Source organism: Solea senegalensis, linkage group LG7 (assembly GCF_019176455.1).
Source record: "Solea senegalensis isolate Sse05_10M linkage group LG7, IFAPA_SoseM_1, whole genome shotgun sequence".
Taxonomy (NCBI): domain Eukaryota; kingdom Metazoa; phylum Chordata; class Actinopteri; order Pleuronectiformes; family Soleidae; genus Solea; species Solea senegalensis.
In genome coordinates this window covers 11,274,502-11,300,813 of record NC_058027.1, presented here as the reverse complement: position 1 = coordinate 11,300,813, position 26,312 = coordinate 11,274,502, and the positions used below count along the sequence as shown (strand labels likewise).

Here is a 26,312-nt window from a genome sequence, read left to right as displayed (position 1 = left end):
TCTAAATGTGTAATTTAATCTGCAGCTGCACATTAACGTCATGGCTTGTTACCAGGTCCAGGCCCCATCTTTCCACCAAGTTTTTTGGACCAATGTCTACTTGGTGGCGATATTAAGAGGAGTCTTAATTGCACGTTTTTTTTATTTTTAAATACTGTACATTTTATTACTTTTTTTGTTGTACTGCTTTTTCATAGATGTGGCTTTTTGAAATGTGGGTTTCATGTGAGCAACATTACAAATTCCTTCAAGTTTTGTAGTTGCCTGGGGTTAACCCCTGTCTTGATGTTTCATGTAGAAGTAATAATGGGGCTTCAGAGGACTTATACTAATGGAGAACTAAATTCTTTCTTGTATCTCTACTGCAGCTATTGAGCTGGTTTTGATCATACACACCTTTGGGTTTGTGATGTACTGTGTAGCTACGGTTTTGGCACGTTTCTGCTCACATCACTGTTACTGTTTCCTCTCTGTTTGTTAGAATTTCCATCCATTTTCTAAACCCAGACAAACCCTCTGCTTTGATGCTTGTCTCAGCTCTTTTTTCCCCTGCTTGCTTAATGTCAGTGGATTGGTTTAAAGGGGAAACTAGACTAGGGTTTCCACTCTATGAGCTCACGCTGTTGTCTAGATTCTCCTTAGGTTAGAGTCCTGTTGTTTTGCCTCTCTGTTACGCTGCGAGTCATGCAGTCTTTTGTTTCAGCTGCAGCGTAAACTAAGACGCTTTTTTCAGTATCTTTTCTCGACACTCTGTAAACATGAAAAACATTTGGACATTGTGTATGTCTTCGGTAAGTCCGTCTAAACATCACTTAGCTCTGTTGGCTCTGTTCAGGTTGCTGTGTTGTAACGGCGGCTGTGAGACTGACATCACCTGCTTCCTGCTCCTTTTATTTTTAACAGGACTGCTTCACTGTTGAAGGAGAAGACCTGAGGCATGACTTTGAGAGGCTTCAGTTGGCCATGGAGATGGTGGGCTTTCTCTCCACCACACGCAAACAGTGAGTGACACATCCAACTGCAATGCACCAGCCACATAAATACACATTATTATTATCATCACTTGAAAATGAGATGTTTCCACTGATTAAAAGTAACTAAATTCACAGATGGCGCTCAGTTATTTTCCACGTCTGTTTCATACACTTTCCTCACCCGCCTTGTAGAATCTTCTCCCTGCTGTCGGCCATCCTTCACCTGGGCAACATCTGCTACAAGAGGAAAACCTACAGGGACGACTCCATTGACATCTGTAACCCTGAAGTGCTGCCAGTCGTCTCAGAGCTGCTGGAGGTATACTGCAACACAAAAACTACAAGGATGTTTTTTTATTTACTGCTGCACATTCTCTAAAGCCGCATTCAGACATGCACCGAACTCCACAGATCTGTCAGAGATTGCACGACTTTCCCCTGAGCGGATGGGTAGCTCAGGTGAAAGTCTGAAACCAAATCTCCAGACATAACCTGGAGTTCCTGCCTGAAAATGGCTTAAATATGTTTAGATTTGAAAGAAAAAGACAAAATCAAATGTTTGGGCCACACTAGAGGACAGTTATGCTCAAAGTCTGGACTGAAGACATCACAGACATTAAATCAGTGTCATAGGCTGGATTGGAATGTCAATTATTTTATTCTGTAGGGTGAAACAATGATTGGATGAGTCAGTCAGTGAGAGCCATGAAGTATCAGAACCAAAACATGGCTGCCAAATAATACATATTTGGCACTTTAATTACTAATTATATTTGTTGATATAATTAGTAATTAAAGTGCAAAATGAATTGCCTCATCATCAAGGCAATGTTGTGTTGATGTCTTTGAAGGTATTATGAAGGCAACATTTTTGTGTTAGTCTTAGTTACTGTATTATTAGTGTAATTAGTTAGTGGCCCAGCGTTTACATCACGTACTGCACAGGTTCCACCAACATGACTGTTATCATGTTTAAGAAGTGGATAAATGCTGTTCTTCTGTCATGTGCTTATTTATGAGTCAACTCCTGACATATCATCCTTCTTTATTACAAATGAACAGATGTGCATTTCTGCACAATAGTCTCACTTCTTTCCATCGTGACTCGGCGGAGATTGATGAGTTTCTTATGATAATGAACGATGCTTTTGTGTAATTTTTGAAGTCCTCTGTCTGTCATCCCATCACTCAGTGTTTGACACTGGGTATCAAAGAAAATGTCAGGTTTCTTTTGAACAAGTCTGACTCTGTACTGGTTTCCTGTCACTCATCTCCAGGTCAAAGAAGAGATGCTGTTTGAAGCTCTGACAACACGGAAGACAGTGACTGTGGGAGAGAAGCTGATTGTTCCTTACAGACTTTCTGAGGTGAGACTGCTGGTTAAACAGTTGCTGTTACTGTTCAATTTAAAACTCTTAATTTACAGAGTTCTCATCAGTAAACAAATAAACCTGTAAATGCAATACTACTAAAATCATCAAATGGGAGACATACAGTATCTTCCACATCCACATTTGATTATAATTTGATAGATCTCAGTTTTGGGTGGTGTAGCAACAAGATTTTTTTGGCTTAAAAACACCTGATTCATGAATTTACTGTTGTTTTTCTTCACCTTTAAAATGACCTATTCCACATATCTTTAAGAGTCCTCAAGTAAATTCATCCTGAAGCTCAAACCTACATCTAATACTGTGGCCCCCTGCCATTGGTGTGTTTTTTTTGTTGTTGTCTTTTTGTCATTTTTTGTAGTTTGGCATTAGGTGCCGTTCAAACATCTGTGCTGATATCAAATGTTCTCTTCCAAGTTGCAATAACAGTGTGCATTAAAGATAAATCCACTCTAAAATGATGTAACATGAAATTGGGACACAGCATTGAAGCCAGACTGAAAGAAACACACCGGTACAAATCAGTGGTCATGGAGTTTTGAGCATTTGATTCACTGCCTCAGCGCCTGCAGGAGAAAGAAAGCAGATTGTTCCTTCCTGCTGCAGTTACAGGTTTACAGCTGTGCTCCCTGTCGACTGGGACTGTACCACAAACTCACTCAAGTGTCATTTCTCTGAAACTGTGCTCTACTCATTTGTCAGCAAATCCATGTCCATGTATGCTGCTATTTTACATTTATTTCCTCGTGTTTATGTACTTGTTTCTACTTATTTTCCACTGCAGTGGGGCTAATAAAGAATTATCTTATTTTATCTTCTAGTGCAGCTAACGGCACTTTGCCAACTCAATAACTGCACTGTAGTCGAGCCTCTTCAGTCTGACCAGGTCGTGTTTAAAGGACAGTGTACACAAGTGCACGCTCGCACATTTCAAGCCCCTCTTCAGTTTTTATTGAAACCCTTTGCTCTGAAAACAAACACTCATCATGGTCTGTGGGTGAGAGCCATTTGAAAGAGTAGAGGGGACAGATTTTATGAACTTTGAAGCTTGTTGTGATGTAAAAAAAAAAAAAATGTCCTAGATATAATTTTCCATTTTAAAAGGTGACCTAAAACTGAGTTTTACCACAAGATGTTACGTGTTCCCATAATGGTCTTTTAGGTATTTAGGTGCCATTATTTATGAACAAACAGCGACGTCTTCGGTGACACAGATATTGCTCAGTCACAATCACAACAATCTCATTGCCTATTCACTGAAATCATACACTTGAAAGCCCCACAGAAAATGTTTCTTTTGTAATGAGTTTTCTTCATTTGCTCAGAGTTACGAGGCTGTTTGGCCTCTCAGTGTTTTAGTCCAGCTTCCTCCAAGTAATGAAAAGCTTATGAGTCATTAGACTGCAGTATGTATGGAGTTCAGCATATTAGACATATTTGTCTGCAGTGTCTTAAAATATCCTTGTTAATTATTTAGAGAGAGGAAAAAAAGGGACTTTTGACTGGGTTCACTGTGGTTTGTTTTGTTAATAAAGACCAAGCCTCAAGTGTGCTACTGCGAGGTCAACTCTTTCCAGCGGAAACAGGAATTAGAACGTTTATAACAAAGGAAGGTTGCGGCAAATAATCAGTGTTTTTATTAAAATGCTCACAGCATATTTTTGTCCCTCGCCCAGATTTTAAAAACCAGGCAGCAAAAAGTATATGCTGTATATGTGAAGTGAATTAAGAAGACAACTGATATGGTTGCTTTCCATTTGAATTCTGTTATATAAAACCTAAGTAACACTGTAGTAGCATTTAACTATGAAATGAACAGCTTCAGATTTATTCTTACGAGGCAGTGACTTGTTGGCTGGAGTATCTTTAAGTTCCACTTTAATCCCCAGCTGTCTGTTGGTGAACTTGTTTTGCAAATGAATGACTAGTTTACGCAACACATTTAGCCTGAAATGACTTTGACATCCATCAAGAAGACCTCTAAATATGAAGAATTCTGAGCATGGTGAGGCTCAGGGTTGGGATCACTAGGAACATACAGTACAGTTGTGTTCAGTGAGTGGAACTGAACTCTGACACAAACACAGCTTTAACCACATTGACTCGGACCTTAAGGCTCCAGTATGTAACTTAACGTATCGCGGGGGATAATTCATTCAACTGCAGTTCACTGTTGTCTCGCTGTACTCGCATAGTCAATTCAGTTGTGATGTAAAATCAAAACAAAACAAAACACTGCTTTATTGAGGTACATATGTGGAGCCCGTAGGCTTTGTCAACACTGTGTGACCTCATGTAATGGATTGAATGTAAGTGATATTTGTTTACATTTGAACGTTTCTACAGCTACCTCATGGTGCAGCTGTAATGGGGTGTTATATGGTTATATCATTTCCACTGGGCTGTGACTGAAATGCAACATTACTGCGGCCTCTCCAGTCAGAGCCTGGCACTGTGCAGTCTTGCAGCATGTCTGTAGTGTTGCTCCCTGTGTAGAATGCCATTACCACAGATGTGTTTTTGTGCTTTTTACATGGTACAATATACTATTTTCTGAGTTCTGAGCGCGGCAGCTTTTGACAGGGCAGTGAGCATGTGATTTAAACTTGTTCCCAACTATAAATGGTTGGTTGTAAACTAAAAATACAGCTGCCTGAATAATGTTTTTCAAACTGAGCCAGTGTTTTCTGAGAGATTCCTTTATAGAAATCTATTTCTTCGTATTTAAGTGCCTCCATTCACTTTTTTTCTGGATCCGTACAAAAGTGCAGTGTTACAACCTTAATGTCTAATACAGAGATGTGTGGGATGACACTGAACTGAAGGGGAAGAGAAATGTCTTCTGGGGCACTGAGCATCAGTTGGAGTCTAAAGTAAATGAGTTAGTATTCTATCGTGTGCTTCGGGGGAGAAAACTCATTTATAATGTCGGTGAGAGATAAAGTTACAAATAAAAAACACATGTAATGAATAGAGTAAAACCTCCTCCTGCTGCTGGGCAATGCTTCTTTTACGACTTTACACGCTCTATATCTATTGCATGTCGTTAACTGCAATGTTGCAAACGACATTTCTCACTAAATAGAAACTGTATGTCTCTACGCTACAGGCTGGAACAGTGAGAGACTCCATGGCCAAGTCCCTGTACAGTGCTCTCTTTGACTGGATAGTCTTCAGGATCAACCATGCTCTGCTCAACCTCAAAGACCTGGAGGACACCACCCAGGTAGGACGACACTGAATGTGTCACACATGACATCACCAGGTCTTGCATATGAGTAATAATATTAGGTTATGCAGCAGCACAATTTGTAAAGAAAGGATTTGTTTTTGATTGTCTGGGTACGTCGATAATGGCCCAAGAAAGAAATGATTAGATTTAAGTGGTGACACAGAAACAGATCACCATTGGAATGTAATGACTCTGCGGGAAAGTGAGTGTCCTTGGTGGAGGTTTGGGCTCTCCGAGTGCTTTCTAGTTAGGGCACATTCAGTGATTCACTCCAAATCAGATATGACAAATCACACTATGACCCGAAACGTCTCGTATCTTAATGTTACTACTCTCTCAAACGACATGCATGCGCACAAACGCCATGTTGCACACCTCATCAACAACAGAGACGCCATATTTTTCAAACTACTCTGTATTAAAGCTGTATAAGATAAAATGTTGATGCCCCATTAGGGAAATTCCGAAATGTAAGCGATATCAGGAGTGACTCAAATCTGATTTGAAAATCAGAATATGCGATTGGATTTCTGTGTCAACACAGAAATTCAAAAACATCAGATCTCAGTCACAGCAATGAATGAAAATCGGATATGAATCACTTCAGCCTGGTAATCTGAATGTAGCCTTAGTCTGAGTAGAACTACAATGGACCCTTTCAAAATAATACTTATTATAATTACAGTGATTATTTTTATTGTTCATTTTAGCCCTTATTTAATCAGAAAGTCCCTTCAGTCCTGCATATGTACAGAGTGAACACGGAACCCCTTTTTGCATGTGATGATACAGTTTGTGAGATTTTTGAAATTCTGACAACATTATGGGATGATAAGTGTGAGGTTGTTCTCTTCCTCAGGTCTTGTCCATTGGAGTGCTGGACATTTTTGGTTTTGAAGACTACGAGAACAACAGCTTTGAACAATTCTGCATCAACTTTGCCAACGAGCGTCTGCAGCACTACTTCAATCAGCACATCTTCAAGCTCGAACAAGTGAGACGCTTCATGAGTTGTAACTCTTGCTCTATTTCAGGCTTTCACCGGCAGCTGAACATCTGAGCTACCGAGTCACTGCATCTGTTATTTTATGTGTTGTCGATCCACCCTGCTTACATTCTCAGGCTGCAATCATTTGCAAGGAAATCCCTCATCCTTATCACGGCACACACGGCACACACGGCACACACGTTACATTGCCACAGAAACAATGCAGATGTTTTATTTCCAGCATGTTACGTAACAGGGTCTGCAGAGAAGCCGTGTGACTCAGAGTGTGACCACCCTGACTGTGGATGTATGTTCTCTAAAGTGAGCTGATTAACTTCAAAGGGCTTTTTAAAGTCTTGGCGTGTAAGTTTTGCCTGTAAGTTAAACATTATGTTTACTTTGAGATCGGCTGAATCGGTGGCGTGCCCCGACATGTCGTAAGGGCCCGAGCTGTTTGAAAGCTTCCACGCTCTTCATGAATTACACTGAACCTGTGTCACTCCGTCATTCAGCAAAGCCTGTCTCTCTTCCATGTCATAAATATGTCAAGACTGACACCGGAAAGAGGCTTCAAAGGCTTGAAGTAAATTCAATGTTGTGGATTCAGGAGTCGCCATCTTCATGGATGTTTGTTCTTCAGATGATGTGATGATTTCTTCAAGCAGTGGTCGAACAGTAACACGCGTCAAGGAATATTTGTCAACGTGTGAACTTTTTCTTTCTTTTTACAGTCTCTACAATGTGCACAGGTTAAAGCAGTCTGTTGCACAGGTTAAAGCATCTTTTACCTCTTTCGCTGATTTATTTATATTCTTTATTCGATTCCCTCTTACCATGAAACATTAATATTTCTAAAACATGTTAATTCTAGAGCCTGTTAACAAAAAAAACGCCTTAATCTTCAGCTTTTTTATGGAGCGCATGGATGATTTGAAGGTTTATGATCACGATCATGGAATAGCCTACTTTTCTTTTTTCCCACAAACCCTTAGACTTCCAGTATTTGTTGATGCTTATTAGAATACCACAGCACTTCCTGTGCTTCTGGCTGTTGCTCTAACCCAGGTCATATTAGATCCAGCCTCTAACAAAATGCTTGGCAAGGTGCTTGCTTGAATTGCAGCCTCTTCGTAGCGTTGTCTCTTTTTTGTTGCATAATGTTTTTTTATGTTTTGTTATGAGGACACAGCGTATGTGCTGCAGGTTTTTTCAGTTTTTTGTTGTCAACCTCACCACATCTCAGCCATTTCCTTTAAGCAAACTATCTTTAAAAGTAGTGTCTGATCCTCGTTGGTGTGCAGGTGCATGATGGTTTATACACGTGTTTTATCATAGATGCAACCACATATACACACTGTTGTACAACATATTGATCTTCCCAAAAGCCACTTACTCTGCATGCGAAAGGGCTGTGACTTAAATCAGTGCATGCACTTAACTATTGATTTCTAATGTTTACATGGATCAAACAGCCACCGTGTCCTTTTTTTAGATGCATTTCTTTTTATTTGTTCTCCTCCACTGAGGGAATGAAACATTTTTGTTAAAACTGTTTTTCAGATACATAAAAGGTTTATTTTGATATCATATTTTAATCAAACTGCACCAGAGACTTCCATTCATCATGGTTTAACTGGCGAGTAGTTGGTTGTGTGTGGAAAAATCGATGCACAGCACTTAGGTGTTCTGAAAGCCTCTGACAGAGAGCTGACATTCTCCATATTTCACGCAATTGACACACAAGTTAAATAGTGTATTCCTCTCAAATTGTTACTGCACAGATGTTCTCTTTATATTTCTGTCGGTGTCCTCTTTGCAACACTATTGATGAACATGTTTTTGTCCAGTCTGAATGAAAGAATAAAGCTGTGGTTTTAGTCAGTACAACACTGCCCTTAATGTTTATATAGATGTTGAGGACACGTGTTTGTCATGTATCATTCTGTTGTTGAAGCAGCTGAGGTTTTGAAATAAGAGCTGATATGAAATATGTTTTAAAAACACCCGATAATATAGAATAATAACGCAAGTGTTTATTATACAGTTTATAGTGTGACTTGTTTCCATTTAACTTTCAGGAGTTGTAATTATAGTGACACTTTTATACAAAAACGTTGATGATGAGAATCTTTTCTCTGTTCATATTAGTTCATATCAGATCTCTGTTACTCAGTTTAATTTTACCAAATACTAAAGAGGTAATCTCCCCTTCCTGTGAAGTTGTTGTTGAACAGGAGATGAGGCCAAAATGGGATTTCAATGATTTTTATGTAACCTTCCCTGGATTAAGGTCTTTATTGGTGAAATTAATGTTCTTATGAACACAGCAAAATAACACAAATGGGGAAGAACAAGTATAACCGCTCAGAATGCTCTGTTCATAAGAGTGTGTTGATTATTCTTTTTATTTGGAAAGCCAGTCTGTTTCAACAGTGTTACAGATGTGATGAACTGAGGCACAGTGAGACTAAGTGACATGGTTCCTTTATTCTAACAGGAGAAATGCAGAAATCAAACTACAAGCTGCTGTACGGAGCATGTACACTGATCTCTCTGTTTGCATGCTGTTGCCTTGCAGGAGGAATACCGAGCAGAGGGCATCAGCTGGCGAAACATTGACTACATCGACAACACAGGCTGCATCAACCTGATCAGCAAGAAGCCCACTGCGCTGTTCCACCTACTGGATGAAGAGTGCAAGTGAGTGTTTCGAGCCCTTGTTGTTATTAATTCATGTTGTTTTCCTGTGTGGAAACCCATGGAGTTGGTCTGGCAGATCAAAGCAAAGGTAACTGTCATTGTTACCTGTTTCTTCCCTTCTTCCTTTCTTTCTCACTCTTAAAGATCACTGTCTGTCTTCATATTCACAGCTGGTTTTTATCTGTCCAAGATTTCATATTAAACAAATCATATTAACATGAAATGGCAGCGTACTGGCACCCCCAACACTTGGCAGCTTTGTGTTTATTTAGACCTTCACCTGAACTATAAACAATAGGATGAAACGAAAGGAGTAGTAGTGAAGTCGAGTCTCCACTTCAAAACCTGTGAGACATTCATGTACTTAGGGTCTTCACATCCAGGTGGATGGACACTATCTAACGATAGAGGTTGTGGTACAGACTGTGAAGAAAATTCACTTGAATTGAATCTTCACACCAGGACTGAATAATCTGGAGAAAATATGTAATTTATTTTTAATTTTATGACAGACATTGGAATTTGATTTGGGGTAAAGTGAAGTTTCTGTTCAATATTCACCGTGTTAATGGGTTTAACTTCCAACATGTTTGAATACTTTATTTATTTTTAAATTGGGATAGAGTGCACACGTGGCTAGCACTGTTGCCTCACGGCAAGAAGATTGCGTCAAGGCTTTTCTGTGTTTGCATGTTTTCCTTGTGTGTGTGTGTGTGTGGGCTTTCTCTGGGTTTTCTGGCTTCCTCCCACATGTCCAGAAAACTTGCCGAGGTTATTGAACACTCGAAATTGTGAGAGTGATTGTTCATCTCTACATGTTGGCCCTGCAATGGACTGGCGACCTGTCAAGGGTGTAACTTGCCTTTCTCCTTTTGTCAGCTGGGATTGGCACCGGCAGCCCCTCATGTGGAGGATGAATGACTGAATGAATGTGACAGAATCTAGAACTATCACAAATGCTTTATACATACTACTCTAGAGAGAAAAATAAAAGTCCTTGCTGTAAAGAATCTCTGACATAAAATAGTTATGTCATTCACTTGAGGCACAATTAGCTAATTCCATTGTTTCAAATTTCACTTTAAAATGCTGAATCGTTCAGTCTTACTTTAGACCCTCATCATCATATGTTCACCTTTATCTCCACTGCTTACCCCATAAATGGTCGCAAGGGAAGTGGGAGCAAATCTCAGCCGACATCTGACAAGAAATCCTCTTTTATGGACTTGGCTTTCACACTCTTGCTGTGAAGTGAGACTGTTAACGCCTGCCTGCACAATGTCACATTTCAAACAGTAAATGCATTTTAATTGTGTCACATGCCATGTGAATGTGCTAATTTACTCCGAGTAGTCTGAAATGCAAACCCTCTAAATTGCAGTCTTCTGTCAAGTTCAGGACTGTACTGTGACTATTTTACCCAACATGTTTCCGTCTTAATTTCCCCTCTTCTCCATTTGGACTCCGAATCAAAGTCCTCCCACTTGGAAAAGTTGGAAAGCCCTGAATCTCTCGCTGTGTTGTTTTCATAGCTCTGATTTCACCCTGTTCCAAAACCTCTGGTGTCCCATTCTGCTTTTCCTGTAAGCACTTGATTTTCCACAGAATTACTTTTAAAGGACAGAAGGGACATTTGAGCCGAGATCAGTGTCAAAAAGACCATTTTCAAGCCATGGTGTCAGAAGATAAAATGTCCAATTAAGTTATAGATCAGATAATGTTAGTTTGCTACAGGTGCTGTTGTAGTAACAGTTGTTAGTGAATCAGAGACAAATGTATAGAGTAATGTCTTTAACTCATTCTTTTCTGTTTGGATGAAGTCCTCACAAGTCTGTTGATCATTTCCAACGTGATTTATTCTCCATAGAGTTTCTCACTAATGTGTTTTTATAATGTGTTTTAAAAAAAAACAGATGTAAAAATTTACTTTCATTTCAGTTTCCCTCAAGCCACGAACCAGACTCTGTTGGACAAGTTCAAGCGGCAGCATGAAGGGAACAGCTACATTGAGTTCCCTGCCGTCATGGAGCCCGCCTTCATTATCCGACATTATGCTGGAAAGGTCAAGTACGGTGTCAAGGTCAGTGTAAACTTCACCACTTTGCCTTGTCACTGATTTCTAACCACTGTTAGTGCTTCTTTTACAGTGCATTCACTAGTCCTTATCATCATCATCACCACCAAATGTGTGTTTTGATGAAATTGTAAGAGTTTTTAAACTCATTGCACACGGTACAAATGTCTTGTGTTTTTAGTTTGTCTTTGTTAGCTTTTAGTTTTTTTAATTTGTGGTCCTCACCTTTTTAAGGCACAAAAAGTATGTAAAACAAATAAGCAATAATACCTGGGCATACTATTCCCCATCTCACACAGGATTTCAGGGAGAAGAACACGGACCACATGAGGCCGGACATCGTAGCTTTGCTAAAGAGCAGCAAGAACGCCTTCATCTGTAGCCTGATCGGCATCGACCCCGCAGCCACTTTCCGCTGGGCGGTACTGCGATCGTACTTCAGGGCTGTGGTTGCTTTCAGAGACGCTGGAAAGAGACACACACAGAAGAAGACTGGTGAGTCCTCACAATAAAGCTGGCATGCACTTTATAGTAGTGTAGTGACACAGGCAGAGTGGATACAAAGGGAAATCTTGCCTGACATTGAAACGGTCAAAGAAAGATCTGCTATCTACGACTGTCTGTGATCTTATTATTATAATATCCAGGAATTGTTAAATTGGGCCTACATTATTTATAACAATAAAACACGTTTAGTTTGTAATGTGTAAATTAAAAACAGCACCAAATAATCTCCTGAATGGTGTGTGAGCATTACAGCAAGGAAATCTTGGCTAGTGGATTAATAATTTCCCCTTTCTATGCTTTTAAAGTTTTCAGCTAATGAGCAAACATGTGGCTGCCACATTTGAAACAGCTTGGACAAATGTGGATGATACAGGAAAAATAAACCATTCTATTATTTTTCAAGTTTCATCACAAAGTGCTTTCCAGATGAAAAGGAATCAGAAAGTCGACGACATACCAAAATTAAAAAAGAGAAGCAGCACTGAGCCCATCCATAAACAGATATTAGGCCAACGTAAATAGATAAAAGAATAATCACACACTAAAAATGATGTGCAAACATAAAATATATCAGATGTTCATGGGTGTGCTCATGCCATGCAGTTATAGCTCTATCTTTGTTGATTATACTTGACCTCAGCCTCATATCGTGCTCTCTGTTGTTCTGTATGTGTGCATAGAGCTAGTCGTGCTGTATTCACAGTAGCTGTTAGTGATTTTCCCTCTTAGCTTTGGCTTTATTTATAAATGCCTTCTTTTCCCTTAGATAGTTATCCCTGCTGTCCTTACAGATTTCACCATCAGATGTTCTTTGGGCTCTGCTGTTGTAAGAGTCACACTTGCGCTCTGCATCCTCTTCATCTTTTCTGCACATTTATTTTTACATGTCAGTTTGGTTTTTGGTAAAAATAGACTGATTCATTTATTTTGTAAAATCTTGTGTCCCTCTAACTGAAGCTGTTAGTGTCTTCAGCAACATTTTAGCAGACACTGATTGTCAGAATCAGGTTACAGAGACACCTTGTGAAGACATCATCTCAAACATCTTGACAAACATCTTTCTGCTCGCTCCAACTGCAGTTTTGAATGTCAGTCATTTTCTCTCCAGAAGGTATTTTTCTCCAGTAGACGAATGCATCTCTTCTTCACTGTCTAATCTGTCATTTTTCTCTCTCCCTCTGTCCTTGTGTATTTGTTTCTCTCTTCTCTGGTATCCTTTTGTTTTGCTTCTCCAAGGGCATGATGACGCTGCTCCCTGTGCAGTTTTGAAAAGTGTGGATAGTTTTAGCTTTCTGCAGCACCCTGTGCATCAGAGAAGCTTAGAGATCCTGCAGAGATGCAAAGAGGAGAAGTACAGTAAGGCTGCCACTGCTAAAAAATAAAACTGCTCCTCCTATTTTCCTGTTACACCATGACCTGGGAAAACTGTAGGGACAAGGCTGACCAACATCATCAACTCTACTGAAGCCATGAGTCAAGCTGCGCTCGATCAAAAATCATGATAACATTTTAACGTTTTGGGTTTTTTTTTTCCAACAAAGCATTATTTTCTGCTTTGTTATTCGTTTTCCAACTCTGACTTTATTTCATTAGACTAGATGCTTGTTGGTCTCCACCTCCCTCTTGCTTCCTCTCTCCCCATCCCCTATGCACCTGTATGCATTTGGTCTTTGTCTTGTCTTGCACGTTGTTCACTTGCATCAGCCATTCTGTCATTGACATAACATTATACTAGTAAGCAGAGAAACGCATGGTTGCATCGCTTCATCAGCTAAATTTGGTCTGGGGGAAACGACACAGTAACACCTTTAGATCACTTTCCTTTTTTGTCAGTCATACCACATGGCTATGTTTCATGGCCGGTCCTGTCTTTTGGGTATTGGGTATAATTTGCTGGTCCACCACAACACCACACTTCACCCTCTCCTGTCACTAACACCACACAGGCTAGTGATGGTGTACACTTGAGGGTGGATGTGCACAGAGCTGGAAATGATCATCACTAACTTGCTCACGGGCAGCCTTACGTGTGGTGGTTCAGTGGACATACATTCAGCCTCACACACTTTTCCTATGCAAACGTTTCACCACACATTTGAACGTGTTTGTGTCTTTTTGTTGTGTGCCATCTTGCAGCTCCGCACGACAGTGAAACTTGAGTACACAGTGATGCAAATGGAAACAGTACACTGTCACTTGATGAGATTGTAGATTTCACTGATTTCTCATCTCTTGGACTGGTTGCCTATAGAGCGCATGCTGGTGTACATTAATTTGTTTTATTAAACACTATAGGCCAATTGGAAAAAAATGATCCTAAATATTTTTAATGAAAGCCTACAGTTCAAGTAAAACAAAAAAAAACGATACTAACGAGATCATTTCACTATTAATGATCTTTTTTTCAGTATTAATTCATCTGCAATAGATTATGTTTCCAATAAAAAGGCACATAACACTCACTGCAATAACATGTAGTGTCAGAGGTGTTTCTTTTTTTCTGCTTGACAAGGGATTGAGGGATTTTATCGTTTTTGTCTGTCTGTTTGGTGTGTGTGTGCGTGCGTGTGTGTGTGGGTCTTGTCTGTGCCTGTGCGTGTGTGTGTGCCTGTGCGTGTGCGTGTTTTCAAATAATGCCAACCTGTCTTTTCACAACCAGGTGTGACCAGGAAGAGTCCACGTACACCACTGTCGGACCTTCAGGGAAGCAACGCCGTCAATGAGAAATCTCCTCGGTAAGAGTTGTTGTTCTTTCTCAAGCTACCCGTCGCTTTTCTGAGCAAGTTGAGAGAAGAAGGAATACATACTCTGTTACTACTTAATGTCCAGTGTGATCTAATGGTGAGACAAACTGAGGACTCATCTGCTTACCCCTCTGTTTCATATAACAGAAAAGATATAAACACTCTTTCACTCTCTTCTTCTCCTTTGTTAGTGTATGCATCATGTTTATGTAGGTGGAGCCATTCTAATTTGATTCCAAAGTCTTATTCGCAGGCTAGGAAAAATAAATGACTTTCACTTTAAAACAAGTATGCATTAATACCAACATATGCATAATATTCCCTTTCTGCTAATAAACCCTCCGTAAAGTTACACCCTGGTCCTTTTAAATGTGCAGACACACACAGTTCAAAGCCAGTTCACCCCAACGCCTGCATTCATAAAATACCGTAGATGTGCAGAGGCTGGACATGCATGAGCTCCTGTGTATGCATCACATGAGGATGAATGTGTTGGCACACCTGATAATGTGATGCAGTCTAACACAACACCATCACACTACAGGGAAACTCGTAATTTAACAAGGATAAATAAAGCATTTTAAAAAATGATATCATCATATTCTGTTTGGTAGGACAGAAGGATATACAGTATTGCTTTTCATTTATATCTGATATTGTGTATTGTTTCAAAATGTTTCCAAGCTCAACAGAATATGACCATTGAGTTCTGAGTCAGCTGGTTCCATAATGCCTCGCATCACTGCACGTCCAGCTTTGATAGCAGGCACTTTGGCGTTTTCAGTCGTACTCCGACTGTTTGCAGCCGTTTTTGTGCTTTCATTAGTGAGTGGAGAGTAAAAGAGGAAATGAAAAGGGGGACAGATGTGGAACGACCTACAACAAAGGTCTCCAGACAGAGTCTAAGCAGGGATGTTGTTTTCACCCTGAGGCCCATATAGTGTCCTGTACACTTCTTACACACATAACATTACAGAGACATTTGGACTTATTCATCCTTAACAAACCCCCTTTAATCCTTTCTTAAATGTATGCTGTCATGCGCTGATGTGTTAACATTGACCTCAGGGCATTGAAACAGACATGCCTCTACTCTCTGACCCCAAGCATTGCTCCCATACCACCCCACTGAGACCCCGCTTCACCACCTCCGCTAATTAGCTGCACACCGTGAGATTAGCAGCCCACGACCACGACTGCACACAGCAACTTGTTCAAGACAAGCTTTGGTTGCACAAGACCAGAGTCTGTTCAAATCCCTTCCTAATGTGATTTGTAACCTCTGCCCTCTGCGCTCTGTCTCCATCTCTTAATCACACACACACACACACACACTCATGCACGCATCCTCCACATACTATGAGAGCACTTAAGCCTGAGCAGCTGCTTCCTCCGTGATGTAAAGGCAGAGCTATGCATTTGAGAGGAGCACCCAGGGAGCGATAAATATTGTGTCCCTGCAGGGTGCGTGTCAGCTGGTCACACCAGCGGACAGTGCAGAGCTTTATGAGACTTTATGGGAGAATCACATTCATGACAAAAGGCTTATTGTAGAGTCTCTGATAATTGAGATCAATGATCGACCTCGACCTTATATGGTAGCACAAATGCTAACATATACATGTTGTGACATCAGAAATCATTTTCTGATTATTCATACACTCTGAGATAATATCTGAGCATCGATCCAGAAATAAATATAAATCCAAAGACCAGACAGTCTTGGTTACACGTGCTGGTTAGCACAAATAGAGAAAAGGCTGATCAAAAGTTCACAAAGCAGACATTATATTCAAAGACTTAATGTCTTGAAACAGTACAATACTGAGTACAATCAGTGCAAAGATGACTGCTGTATATTTTTTATTGCGTCACTCATTTGTTTAATTATCAAGCTGTAACAAATGATGTATAAAAGCAGTGGAATATCACTTACAGCACAAAATTCTGCTGATTCTCAGCGGTGGCCCCGAATGTATTAACTTTTAATTGTCACGTCACCTTGTTTTCTCTTGGAATGATTCAAGTACCAGGATGTTGTTGTACGTCGGGTTTTTTAAGTTATCATAGGTAAGAGCTGAATCAATAACATACCACTGCCACAGCTGAACGCTGAGTCTGAAAGGTCTTTCATGTTTTAGTTTGTACTTGGCTCCTCAGTGGGGTTTTTTTCCTTCTTTCTTGTCATCTCCTCTGGGCTGAAATGGTTCAGACTGGTTAATGGTTTTAGCCATGACCTGACCACTCGTGTTTTTTTTGTTTTGTTTTTTGTTATGTAATTCTGGGCAGGTGGTTGGGTTTCACCTTGAAGCCTGAGGTTTAAAACCTTTGAGGATTCAGTGAACTGTACTTAATGTGGTCTGTAATGAACTCCATACACTTCTGTGGGGAAGAACATGGAGAGACTACTGCCCCTAGTGGTAGGGAAAAATAACCTCTACACAAACGCAGAAATAGAGGCTTAGATCTATCCAGTTCTATAAGATATCTGATATTATGTCTGAAACATCATCATTTCCAGGTTTGGTAAACACCAATCAATCTTTTCCCACATTTCACGGACCAAACAATCGAGAAAATAATCAACAGATTAATATTAATATGAAAATGATTGTTAGTTGCGGCCCTAGATGCAGGACACCCATGGTGAATGCATCAGTGATATCAATAATTTTGAGGAATAAACTTAAATGCAGTGCAACTGATCAAGAATAAGCATTTGCTGTTGATTGCTCTGGGCTAATGGCAGATTTAAGAGGTATTAGACTTTTCAGTTGCTGTTGACTTTTTGTTTTTCTTTGTTAATGTTTTATACTCGTATGACAGGATGTATAAACTGTCCCCCATATGAAACGATAGCATTTGAAATACATGGCTTGACAAGAATCACCTCCGTGTTGCTTGTGTTTGTCTTTAAGGGACTCTCTGGGCCTCGGCTGGAATGGACGCTTGGGCCGACACAGCCGCTTGTCGTCCAGTAACTTTGTTACAGATGAAGATGGTATCTTTGTCAACTCAGCCAGCAGCAAACTCCTGGAGAGAGCGCACGACATCATCATGTAAGTAACAAGACACGGGCTACTATAATGCTTAAACTGCTCTTTGAAAACTCATTTCATGATTCGTTGACTTGATGCTGTCTCTCGGTCTCTCGTCATTTTATCCTATTGTTTATTGTTAACTGGGTCAGTTTCACGACCTTGAGGCATCCTCAAAGGTGAACAATATGCATTTTAACTCACTGTCAAAAAACATCTGTCCGACTGAAGAGTCTTTTACAGATCAATGCATACCTGCCTGCTCCAAGAGGTGCTGACTCTGCTCTCTGACCTGCTCACTCCCTGACCTCAGGGGGAGCAAGTGGATTTGTCCACAGGGATTATCCACATAAATATGGCTTTTCTTGATTTAAAGAGGGTTTTTTTGTTCTTCTTTACTTTAACAGGAGGAACAAAAACTACAAATCAAAGCCAGTTCTCCCAAAGGTACTTCACTGGATTTCTTTATTTCGTCTTTTATTATTCATTCAGGAAGATTTTCTCAATTAATGTTACATGTGTCTGCAGCATTTGCTCAATGTCAAGTCCCTGAAGCACCTCAGCAACCTGACACTGCATGACCGCATCACAAAGTCACTGCTTCACCTGCACAAGAAGAAGAAACCACCGAGTATCAGCGCTCAGTTTCAGGTCTCACACACACACACACACACACGCGCACACGCACAGACACAGGTTTGCCGTATAACCGCTTAATACCTAACCCCAACCGTGCCTGGCCACAATTCTTATTCCTGAACTTAACCAATTCCTCAGAAAATAGGTTTTGTCTTATTAGAACCAGGTTTTGGTCTCCATGAGGACTACTGGTCCTGACGAGGTCAACGTTTATGTCAGAAAAGGTCGTAAAGAGGTAGCAAATGCAAAAACATACACAGACACACTCACACACACACAGAAATAACAGGATAATCCTGACCCTGTTCCTCCATCCAGCTGTGAATACGATTAAAAACAAGGTGTGTCCTTTACAACTAGCTGTGGTGGAACATCCCTCTATTTCTCTGCTTGCCAATTGAGTTTATACTGTCCACACTGTCTGATCCATATATTTGGCCACAACTTGTTTGAGTGTGTTGTGTCATTCACACACCCACCCAAAAATCTAAAACTGATGACAGAATGTCTGAGAATTTAAGGGCAAAAGAATAATAATGAAAAAGTAAAGTAGACTTTCTCCTCTAATGTACAAAGCTATACATGACCGGGCAATGTGAAGAGATTTTTATCTCACTGGCAGCCGGTCACAGACATCAACGCAGAAAAACTGCCAATAATTATAAAAAAAGCTGCTATTTTCTTGCCGATATCTTTGAAAGTGAAGTGTGTGCTCTGGCTGTTGGCGGCACAGATGAGGGCTGAGGCCCCTCTGGCAGGCGGCCTTGGCCCCAGTGTGTGGATGACTTCACTTCCCACATCCTGTGCTGCGCTGATTTCTTTAATCTCCCATGGAGGGGGAGGAGACTGAATTCCTCCCACCACTGAATTATCACACACACATGCTGACACACATGTGCACATGTTTACACACACACACACACACACACACACAGTTTTGTTTCCAGCAGAGCGGCATATTTACAGTGACTTCAATCTGACAGACGCAGCCACCCATCAGACTGTGAAGCAACAAAATCAGTGTGTTTTCACTTGTTATTCTCGGACTTTGTGTCAAAAGTGACATCTTGTTTTTTGTGTCTCACTCTGCAGGCCTCGCTCAATAAGCTAATGGAGACCCTGGGTCAGTCTCAGCCTTATTTTGTCAAGTGCATCCGCTCCAATGCTGAGAAGGTACAGTGTGCTCACTGCAGACTTCAGTCGCTTTCACTGTCTTGGTTTAGGTTTTAAAGCATTTTTCATTTCCTTTCAAGTTTGAACTTTTACTTAAGCTTTTTGTAATTTCCCCCTCTTCTCTGTGTAAGTTCTGCTGCCTGTTGCTCTCTCTCTATCTCTCTATCGTTTTCCCCTGACTTCTCATTTTCTTCCTCAGTTGCCCTTACGGTTTAACGATAACTTGGTGCTCAGGCAGCTGCGTTACACAGGCATGCTGGAGACTGTTCGCATTCGGCAGTCAGGCTACAACATCACGTATGGCTTCAAGGTAACCATCACACATGTATACCCCATACTTAAAACAGTAATTATATTAAAAAAGGAAAATGATAAGTAGAAACCAAACTTGTTTTTCTGTATCACTTTTACCGTTGGACTGAAGCAAATCCCGATTGATATTGGTTGAGAGGCAGGAAACGCCCTGCTGGACCGGTCGGCACCGGTCGGCAGCCGATCAATGGGCCAACATTCATTAGTCTAGTCCTTTGTACAGTGGGAGGAAGCTGGGGTAGCAGAGAAAAGCCACACAGGCACAGGGAGAGCATATAAAGTCCTCACAGAAAGACCCAGGCTGAAGCGGGATTTGAATCAGACCAACAGTTGATTAAAAATAAACAAATGCAGTATTTGCTGTATTTATGACTTTAAAAATACCCAAAATCAACAGGTGCACATTTAATACAACTAATACAGGAACAACTGGAGCCTAAAGACACTCAAAATGATCATCAATGAAAGTCTATTTCAATTTCAATTCCAGTTACCTTTGTTAAGAAAATCTTTATTCTACTATATTCATTTTCAGAGAAAGCATCAAAGAACGATATATGGATATTTTTTGGTTTCAATCAGGGTCATAGCTCTAAAAATACTAGTCTCTGTAGATGTTACATTTAATTCATCTTTTATTTTTAAACAAATCATATTTCTGTTAGACCCTCCCTCATTTTAGACTCCACGATTCCAATAAGTCAACTTTCTGTGTCCTCGCCCAGCTGGAAAATGATTTCAACAAACATGACAAAAGTCATAGAAGAGATAAGAAACACATTTTCACTGGCTGAATAATCTAATTTTGTTACTTATTTAGCTTTGTATTACTAGAATAGGGGTAGTATTTTTGCTATTTACTTACCAGAAATATCCTCATTCTTTTCCTTGTTACGTGTCCACCAGTGACACTTGGTCCTGTTAGCGTAGCTGTTAGCAAAGATGGCAGACACTGTTTACATTCTGGGAATGAGGTCCCGTCCCCCTATGAGTGGGTCTAAAAAGTGGCCCGGACCAAGGCTTGGACCAAGTGTCACTGGTGGTACATAACAAAAAAAGAATGAAGATATTTCTCGACTCTGAGGTTGGGAAGCACCATTTTTCAAAAATACTAGCCTTATTCTACTAATATAAAGCTAAATGCAAATCGGTGAAGTATTCCTTTAAATAATGGGCTCTAAAGCATGTGATGAGGCATTTTAGCTGAAGTGAACACATTTTGCACTGCACCACTGACATGTAGGAGAACAAATATGACAGCCTACATCAGTTCTACACATTATTATCTAGCTCTTATGGGACAAACATTAAATGGAAGTGATCTGATTTATAACTAAACTTGTAGAAATAGAAATCCTGGGTTTGTCCTGTAATCTGCAGCCACACCAACATTTAAACAAGGTTACAAGTAAACTATCAAACAACAAACACAGGTGAAAACTTAACCTCAGGTCAGAAAGTCTCCATGGTTTATAATAATTCATTATTTGTGTTTATAAACGGTTGATGAGCTCACTCAAATCGTCACTGGCCACAAATTGCGACAGACATATTTAGTGCTACAGTCAGCACTGATGAGAAATATTTTAGTCACAGTATTACTCTGGAGGACTGTGCAATTTCCCAGATCTTCAGAACAGAGCCTCTTCTTTGTCCTTCAGTCTCTCAAACACTCCCCATGCTTGTAATTGTATAAACACAGCATCTGTTTCCCTATCCACCCCCTACAGCCCAGGGTGCAGAGTGTATTGGATTCAGACAATGGGCCTCAGTTTGAAGAGTGGGAGTTCAGCATATTTATGCCATGATGTTTGAACCCCTCAAAATACGGACAGCATGGATTTTTTACCTGAAACCACATGTGCTTGACAACTTGTTATTTTTTTTTTATTTTTTCTGGTGAAGAGATGATACAGTAGACTGCTGAAGTCACTGGTGCTGGCCAAGGCTTATATCTCAGATTCAGGGCCAGAGTTACAACCCTGTAACCCTGAACTTGAATCAGTTTTTGGAAAAACAACTGATATATCATTGATGTAAAACCATTTTATAGATGCATATTTCACTAAATCTCATGCAAAATGATAAAAACACAGAATGCAGAGCAGATACTGCTGGGTAATAAACATATTTCCTAATGAGTCTTTTCCTTGTTCTCTCCTTGTAGGATTTTGTTCATCACTTCTGTGTGCTGCTGCCAGAAGGCACCAGTGCCACCAGAGAGGGAATCCAGCAGTGTCTGGACCAGCTACACCTAAAACCAGATGGCTACCAAGTGGGAAAGACGATGGTATTCACCATTCACTTCTTTCCTCTTTCCATGTCATGATGATAAATAATTACAGTAAAAACATATGGTGTGACATCTGCTTTTAACATTGCACAATATTCACTTCTGCAACTGGTCTCTTCTGTATTAAAAATGTCAATAATTAGCAAGTCATTGTAAATTGATGTTGCACAACTGAGCGCTTTGTTCCAGTCTCACTTGGTTTTGATGTATCCCAAAGATTTCCTCAACAACACCAAACGTCTATACTGAGTGGAATATGCTTACGATAACATTTTTTAACAAGCTGAAAATATAAGTCACATGATATGACTTGTTTTTACAGTTTGTACTATTCAGTGGGAAGTTGAGATGAACATCAGGGTCCAATAAGTAAAGGAAAGTCATCATTCATAATGCGGGAGTAAAATGAAAAAGTAGAGTAAAACAGTGGTTTTGCAGTTTTCTTTAGTGATGTCATTGTTTGGTGACACTGGGGAAAGAAAATGTTTTGGCTTATTATACTATATGTTATTATGTGTTTTATATTCCGCTGTGCGTTGCATGTTCAGGCTTTCAAGAGTCTGGAAATAACCATTCCAGGACTGGGACTGTAAATAATGTGGGGGATTTAATTTGCTAAGGCTTGGTTAGTTTATTAAACTGGTAAATTGCACCACCTATAAATAGAGCTAGGATGGGATAGTGTTGTAGATAACCTCATATTACCTGAAAGCATCCTCTCAACAAAAGGATGTAATAATGACGGTGCCCCATGTTCAGTGTGGTATGAATGAGGCATGATGGAAGGGTCCATGTATTTGAGTTGCTGTCTATATAATTAGAGGATCATACCTGACATTCTTGTGACCATCCAGTCAGGGATTCTTGTGGTTTGTGTGTGCTTGTGAGTAACAGTGAGCGGGATGTTTTTATTCGTTTTTCCAAAGTATGCATTCCTAAACCCCTCTGTAAGCAGCCGGACAGCCTTCAGTCTTCATTAAGTGCGTGTTTTACCCTTCACTAACACCGTCATGGTCCCACCCCAGGTGTTCCTGCGAGAGGTTGAGCGCCAGAGGCTGCAGGCCTTACTCCACAAGGAAGTTCTCAGACTTATTGTCATGCTGCAGCAGCGGTTCAGAGCCCGGCTGGAGAGGAGGCAGTTTGTGAGGATGAGGGAAGCAGCAATCTGCATCCAGGTATTGTGTTGTGCTTTTCATCTTCAATGCTTTTATTTCTGGTTTTGTCATTCTTCATGTGTGATTTAAAACATAATTTACATTTTTTTTATTTAAAATGTGCTCCTGAGAAATATTTTTATGATTGAGTGCTAAATGAATAGTATTATGTCAGCTTGTATGGCGACTATATTATCATATGATATTATAATTTGAAACATTTATGTTCCCTTTACATCACAGTACAGTATTTAAAAAAAATTAATATTATGGTAACACTGTCTTATATTTAAGATCCAGGTAATTTCTTGGTAATGAAAATTACTATGTGCTATTACCATGTTGTAACTGCACTGTCATTTTAAGTGTTACCAAATCAAAGCTGATGTTAAGCAACAACTTATAATTAGTTATTCAAATCCTAATTTTACAATTTGACGTCTGTGTGGCAGTTCAAGCACAGTTCAGAGGATTCTCTTTAAAAGTCTGAATAATGCATGAAAAAGTATCATGAAAATAAAATATCCTCTCTTCATCTCCGCACAGAAATGGTGGCGTTTTTACCGGTCCATTGAGGAAGAAGAGGAGGACGATTATGACCCTAATGTCCAAGAGGGGGCAGCTTTGTGTTTGCAGACACACTGGAGAGGTTACAGAGAGCGCCAGAGGTTCAGGCTATGGAGGGACGCCGCTCTGGTCCTACAGAGGGCATGGAGATTATGGCTCCGTCGGCGCTGCACAGCAGCTCTGGTTATTCAGACAGCCTGGCGCTGTCATCAAGCCAGAGAAGACTACTTGCGTCTGTATGATGTTGTGGTACGACTACAGGCAGTTAGCAGAGGCTTCCTTGCCAGGCAGAGGTAAGCCGTGGTGTAAAACACCGCTCACCGTATCTTGAGCTGTAGTTCTAGTTCTGTAAGTTAAACGCAAACCTCATAGCATTTTTGTAAAGGCTTGATTTTCTGAAAATAACTTCTTTTGTTTGTGACTACATGATTTTGTCAAGCTGCTGATAAAGTTAAATCTTTGCACACAGCCTCTGTGACGTATTCAGTCATTGTTCAATGTTGTAAGAGACCAGGCTTGGTAAGAGCGTGACATTACGCAAGCAGTCCGACATAAAGCAGCTCTGTAATCAGCTGACCTGTTGGGAACAATAGATTTGATCAAACTCTAACTGTGCCTAGGAAGCAGTTGACATCAGCTGAAGTTTGAGTCTTTTTGTTTTGTTTGTTTTTTATTCACAGCTTCAAAAAACTGAGAGAGCAGAGACTGAGAGAGAAGACGGAGCAGCAGGAGAAGCTGCTTCAGCTACACAATGGTCAGGTGAGTCTTTCACCAGAGGGAGAGGAGGGGCCATCTGAGAGAATAATGGGGTTGGACCTCAGCACTTGGGAGGATCGCTCCTATGAACAACGAGAAAGGAACCTGAAAAGTATCAGCAGCTATGAGTCAGGAAATGGAGGAGAACATGCTACAACAAAAGAGCAACCCTCTACGGCACAACCTGAAGCACCAGCCTCAATCTCAGTGTCCACTGTGGTGGTGCGAGAAAGAGCCAGAACTGTAGATGAGCCCAGTCAGAAAACCACTCGCTCCAAGAGAGCGAGCCGACGGATGAGAGAATTAGAGCAGGCGAAGTTCAGCCTGGAGCTCCTCAAGGTCCGAGCAACCAGTGGAGGAGCTTCGTCCCCCTCTGAGGAACGGCGTTGGTCTGTGGAGTTGGTGCCCCCTGTAACCCCGCCCCTTCGTTCACCCCAGGGCACACCTGACAGTCAGAGCTCCAAAGGCAGCTTTGAGCTTCTCAGCATGGATGAGGAGCCGCCCAAGGCTACAGAAGAGGTGATGGACAGCGAGGACTCCTGCTCCTCTCTTCCTACAATAGATTCAGTCCCTGAGCCTTATGTGGAGGTTGCTTTAATAAGCCCAGAGCCCGATGAGTCATATAGAGCAGAGTTTGCTGATGTTGTGTCTCCACCAGGCTGCCAGAACCAGAACACAATTCATCTGGCAGCCACCTCTCAAACCACACATCCACCCAAAATTGAAAACTACCTCCCAACCTTTTATTTCCCTGCTAGTGAAGGCAGCACAGCCATCTTCCCTCAATCTGCTGAAAAGCCACAACAAAACACAGAGGCAGCTGTTGCTACAACCAACTCCACTGTTACAAAGCCTCTGAGAGAGCGGGCAGAGTCATTGCGTCGGCCAGTGGTTGTGGTCATCAGTATGCAGAAAGAAACGCCATTAAGTGAAGAGCTGAGCGATCTTGTCCGTCCAGCTTTAGAGGTTCGAGATTCTTCAGCCCAAACTGGAGATCAAGTCACATCACCGCAGAAACCAGGCCCAGTAACTGTGCCTCAAAGTCCCGTCCCGGCCTCTACCTCTATTCCCCAGGCTGACCAGACTGTCATTGAGAAACTAGAGCGACTGAACGAGGAGAAAGAGGAGAGGCAGCGTAGTCAGCGACAGCAGAATGAAAGGGAGATGATGGAGCAAATCAGACAACAAAAAGAAGTGCTCGAGCAGGAGCGCCTTTTCTTCGCTCAATATCAGAGAGACATGTTTGAAAAACAAAGAGGTGAAGCTCTGCACCGGATACAGCAGAGTCGACGCGGTGCGGACGATGTTGGTGCGACTGAAAACTCTGGCAAACCCCCTCGACCCAGTTCACTGCTGACTGAGAGGACAAGAGCACTCGCACCTCATCCCAGAACACAGTCAGACTCCAGTGCTCCGTCACTGCACTCTCCTCCTGGTGTTGAAATGCAATACCCCCAGCTGCCTCCTCCACCAGCTTCTGCTCCCAGGGAAAAACAAATGGACAGCAGGTCTGCTGCTGAGGGCTGGGCACCCAAGCTCACATTGGAGTCCAGAGATGGAGGAGGAACCAGAGTGAGAAGAGCTAACAGCAAACCACCAAGTCATCAGGGCACCGTGGTGAACATGACGGATAAACCTGGAAACATCTTCTTTTCTCCAAAGGACAAAGTGACATTTACTCAGTAAGTAATGAACTAGTACATTGCTGATGTTCTGCTAGTGTGATGTACTGTATGTTTCTGTAGTTATTGTAGTCTCATTAAAAATAGA

At 41.0% G+C, this 26,312-nt stretch overlaps 1 protein-coding gene across 11 annotated transcripts in view; it reads left to right on the top strand.

Annotated features, from left to right (window-relative positions):
• Positions 1 to 26,312, top strand: part of myo9aa (myosin IXAa) — an 89,896-nt gene that overhangs the window by 52,520 nt on the left and 11,064 nt on the right. For 10 of the 11 annotated variants that reach the window (XM_044030088.1, XM_044030077.1, XM_044030082.1 and 7 more), the window contains 19 exons: positions 904 to 1,001; positions 1,167 to 1,293; positions 2,252 to 2,341; positions 5,475 to 5,591; positions 6,457 to 6,591; positions 9,164 to 9,285; positions 11,224 to 11,365; positions 11,659 to 11,854; positions 13,103 to 13,222; positions 14,526 to 14,601; positions 17,529 to 17,669; positions 18,056 to 18,095; positions 18,177 to 18,299; positions 19,380 to 19,460; positions 19,660 to 19,770; positions 21,940 to 22,062; positions 23,091 to 23,240; positions 23,766 to 24,079; positions 24,467 to 26,224. In XM_044030088.1, coding sequence (XP_043886023.1) covers positions 904 to 1,001; positions 1,167 to 1,293; positions 2,252 to 2,341; positions 5,475 to 5,591; positions 6,457 to 6,591; positions 9,164 to 9,285; positions 11,224 to 11,365; positions 11,659 to 11,854; positions 13,103 to 13,222; positions 14,526 to 14,601; positions 17,529 to 17,669; positions 18,056 to 18,095; positions 18,177 to 18,299; positions 19,380 to 19,460; positions 19,660 to 19,770; positions 21,940 to 22,062; positions 23,091 to 23,240; positions 23,766 to 24,079; positions 24,467 to 26,224 — 4,064 coding nt within the window. The remainder of the gene's footprint in view (positions 1 to 903; positions 1,002 to 1,166; positions 1,294 to 2,251; positions 2,342 to 5,474; positions 5,592 to 6,456; positions 6,592 to 9,163; positions 9,286 to 11,223; positions 11,366 to 11,658; positions 11,855 to 13,102; positions 13,223 to 14,525; positions 14,602 to 17,528; positions 17,670 to 18,055; positions 18,096 to 18,176; positions 18,300 to 19,379; positions 19,461 to 19,659; positions 19,771 to 21,939; positions 22,063 to 23,090; positions 23,241 to 23,765; positions 24,080 to 24,466; positions 26,225 to 26,312) is intronic. The other variant, XM_044030083.1, reaches the window with a different exon arrangement.